At 63.1% G+C, this 2,215-nt stretch overlaps 1 protein-coding gene across 1 annotated transcript; it reads left to right on the plus strand.

The window, feature by feature from the left end:
- Positions 1-77: 77 nt before the first annotated feature.
- SFXN2 (sideroflexin 2) lies at positions 78-2,213 on the plus strand (the record flags this gene model as incomplete). Its single annotated transcript, XM_010079445.1, has 5 exons — positions 78-238; positions 548-718; positions 1,760-1,858; positions 2,011-2,086; positions 2,163-2,213. Coding segments are annotated over exons 1-5 (558 nt in total), but the record flags the coding sequence as incomplete, so codon positions are not given.
- Positions 2,214-2,215: the final 2 nt, after the last annotated feature.

Raw genomic sequence — 2,215 nt, forward strand, 5'->3', positions numbered from 1 at the left:
GCAGGCCTCCACCTGACAGGCAACCCAGGCAGGGTCCTCCTGAGCCACCTTCTTCCCCTGCCTAGATCCACGCCGAAATGGCCACTGTCCCTCTCAATTTCAACATTGACGCCCCACGCTGGGACCAGAGCACCTTCGTGGGGCGCCTGAAGCATTTCCTCAACATCACCGACCCACGGACGGTACTGGTGCCGGAGGGGGAGCTGGACCGTGCCAAGGCCCTGGTGGAAGACTGCAGGTGAGGGGTCGGAGAGCAGCCGGGGCAGGTGCCAACCCCGTGCCCATGGCCGTGCCGACCACCCTGCGGGGCTGCGGGGGGATGGAGGCAGTCGTTTCCCAGCGGGTGCACTGGGACATAACATCCACCGGAGGCGGTTTAGGGGGGAGTTTCCCAGGCTTCTCCTGGGATCTTCAAGCTGGGACAAGTTTCCCTCGCAGGAGATGTTTCCTCTGCCTTTCATGTTTGGCGCCTGGGGCTCTGTGCTCCAGCGGTGCCAGGTGCTGGTGGGTCTGTGTGGCACCCCCCCGATGGGCTCTGGGCTTGCAGGGCTGGGCTGGTGCCACCGGGAAGCAGCCAGGAGCAGCTGCTCTATGCCAAGAAGCTGTACGACTCAGCCTTCCACCCTGACAGCGGTGAGAAGATGAACCTCATCGGGAGGATGTCCTTCCAGGTGCCGGGGGGCATGGCCATCACCGGCTGCATGCTCCAGTTCTACCGGTGAGATCCTGGGGACACTGGGTGGGGGACACAGCCCTCAGCCCTTCGCACAGTCCCCCATGGCTGGGAAAAAGTCGCCGCCCTCGGGGGCTGGCTGCTCCCCGAGGCACGCCCACAGATGCTGCTGTGCCTGCCTGCATCCTGTGGCCAAGCCCCATGTCCCTGTGCCCTGTCCCCTGTGCCCGGCCTTCTGGCCCCTGGTATGGCTGGGGACGGTCTCACTTCACCTTGAGCTCTCAGCCTCTGTAATGATTAACGTGGCCAGGTCCTGCACAGCTGCTGCTCTTGCTTCGTGGACCCTAACGGCTTCTGAAACCAGGGACCAAATGTGCCTCCAGGCCAGGCTGCTCCAGCATTGCAGCGCATGCCTCTGCATTTCCCTTCTGAAATGGCTGCTGGGGGGGTGAGCGATCCAGTCCCCAGCGCCGAGGCTGTGTGGCACAGACACTGCCTTTCCCAGTGGATCCCAGTCACATCCCACCCCTGTTTGCTGGCTGGGTTTGCTGGTTGCTGGCAAGGTCCTGCCTGGGTGAGGGATCTCCCAGTGCTGATGGGTCACCCTCTTCCCAGCCCTTCTCCACCCTCCTGCATCCCAAAGCTTGCTCAGACTCGCATCTCCCTGTGTCCCCTCCTGCCCCACCTCAGTGTCCCTGAGACACTGGTAGGACCCCAGGCATCCTGGTCACCCCAGAGCCACCTCTGTCCCCCACTCTTTGCTCTTCCCATTGACGAAGTTTTATCTCAGCTTAGCGGGATGGTTGCCACCCTGCTGAGAGCACCTCCACCTCCAGGTGAGCACCCTGCGGGGCTGGGCAGCCCCTGGTGCTCCCCAAAGCCCCACGGCAGCCAGGACTCCTAGGGTCATGTCCCAGCTCTGTCACAGGCTTGCAGCTTTGCTGCAGTGCCTCACTTTCCCTTGGGAGGCACCATGACAAGGGGATCGAAGGCATCTTGGCTGTCCTCCTGCCAAGCCTAGCCACAGGCACAGGCCAGGTGTCCCTGACAGCCCTCGGGCACTCTCCTGCTCCCTTCCCTCCACAGGACAGTGCCCGCCGTGGTTTTCTGGCAGTGGGTGAACCAGTCCTTCAATGCCCTCGTCAACTACACCAACCGCAATGCCGCCTCCCCCATCTCGCTGAGGTGAGTGTGCCCCTGCGCAGGATGGGGACCCTCTGTGTTGGGACCCCCCTGATGCCCTGTAAAGGCCCCACGTGCCCCATCTTTACCACCAAAGGAACAGGATCAATGAACTGGTGTTTCTGTTCTCTCCTTCTTCGCAAATCACTGTCCAGGCAAATCGGGGTGGCTTACGTCACAGCCACCGGTACAGCCCTGGCCACCGCCGTGGGACTCAACCTCTACACCAAGGTATGCCGGCGCGGGGCTGGGTGGGCAGCTGGCTGCATCCCACCCTCCGGCGCTGATGCCAGCTGGTCTCCTGCAGCAAGCCCCACCATTGCTGGCCCGCTGGGTCCCCTTTGCGGCTGTGGCTGCTGC

Source organism: Pterocles gutturalis, unplaced genomic scaffold (assembly GCF_000699245.1).
Source record: "Pterocles gutturalis isolate BGI_N339 unplaced genomic scaffold, ASM69924v1 scaffold5439, whole genome shotgun sequence".
NCBI lineage: Eukaryota > Metazoa > Chordata > Aves > Pterocliformes > Pteroclidae > Pterocles > Pterocles gutturalis.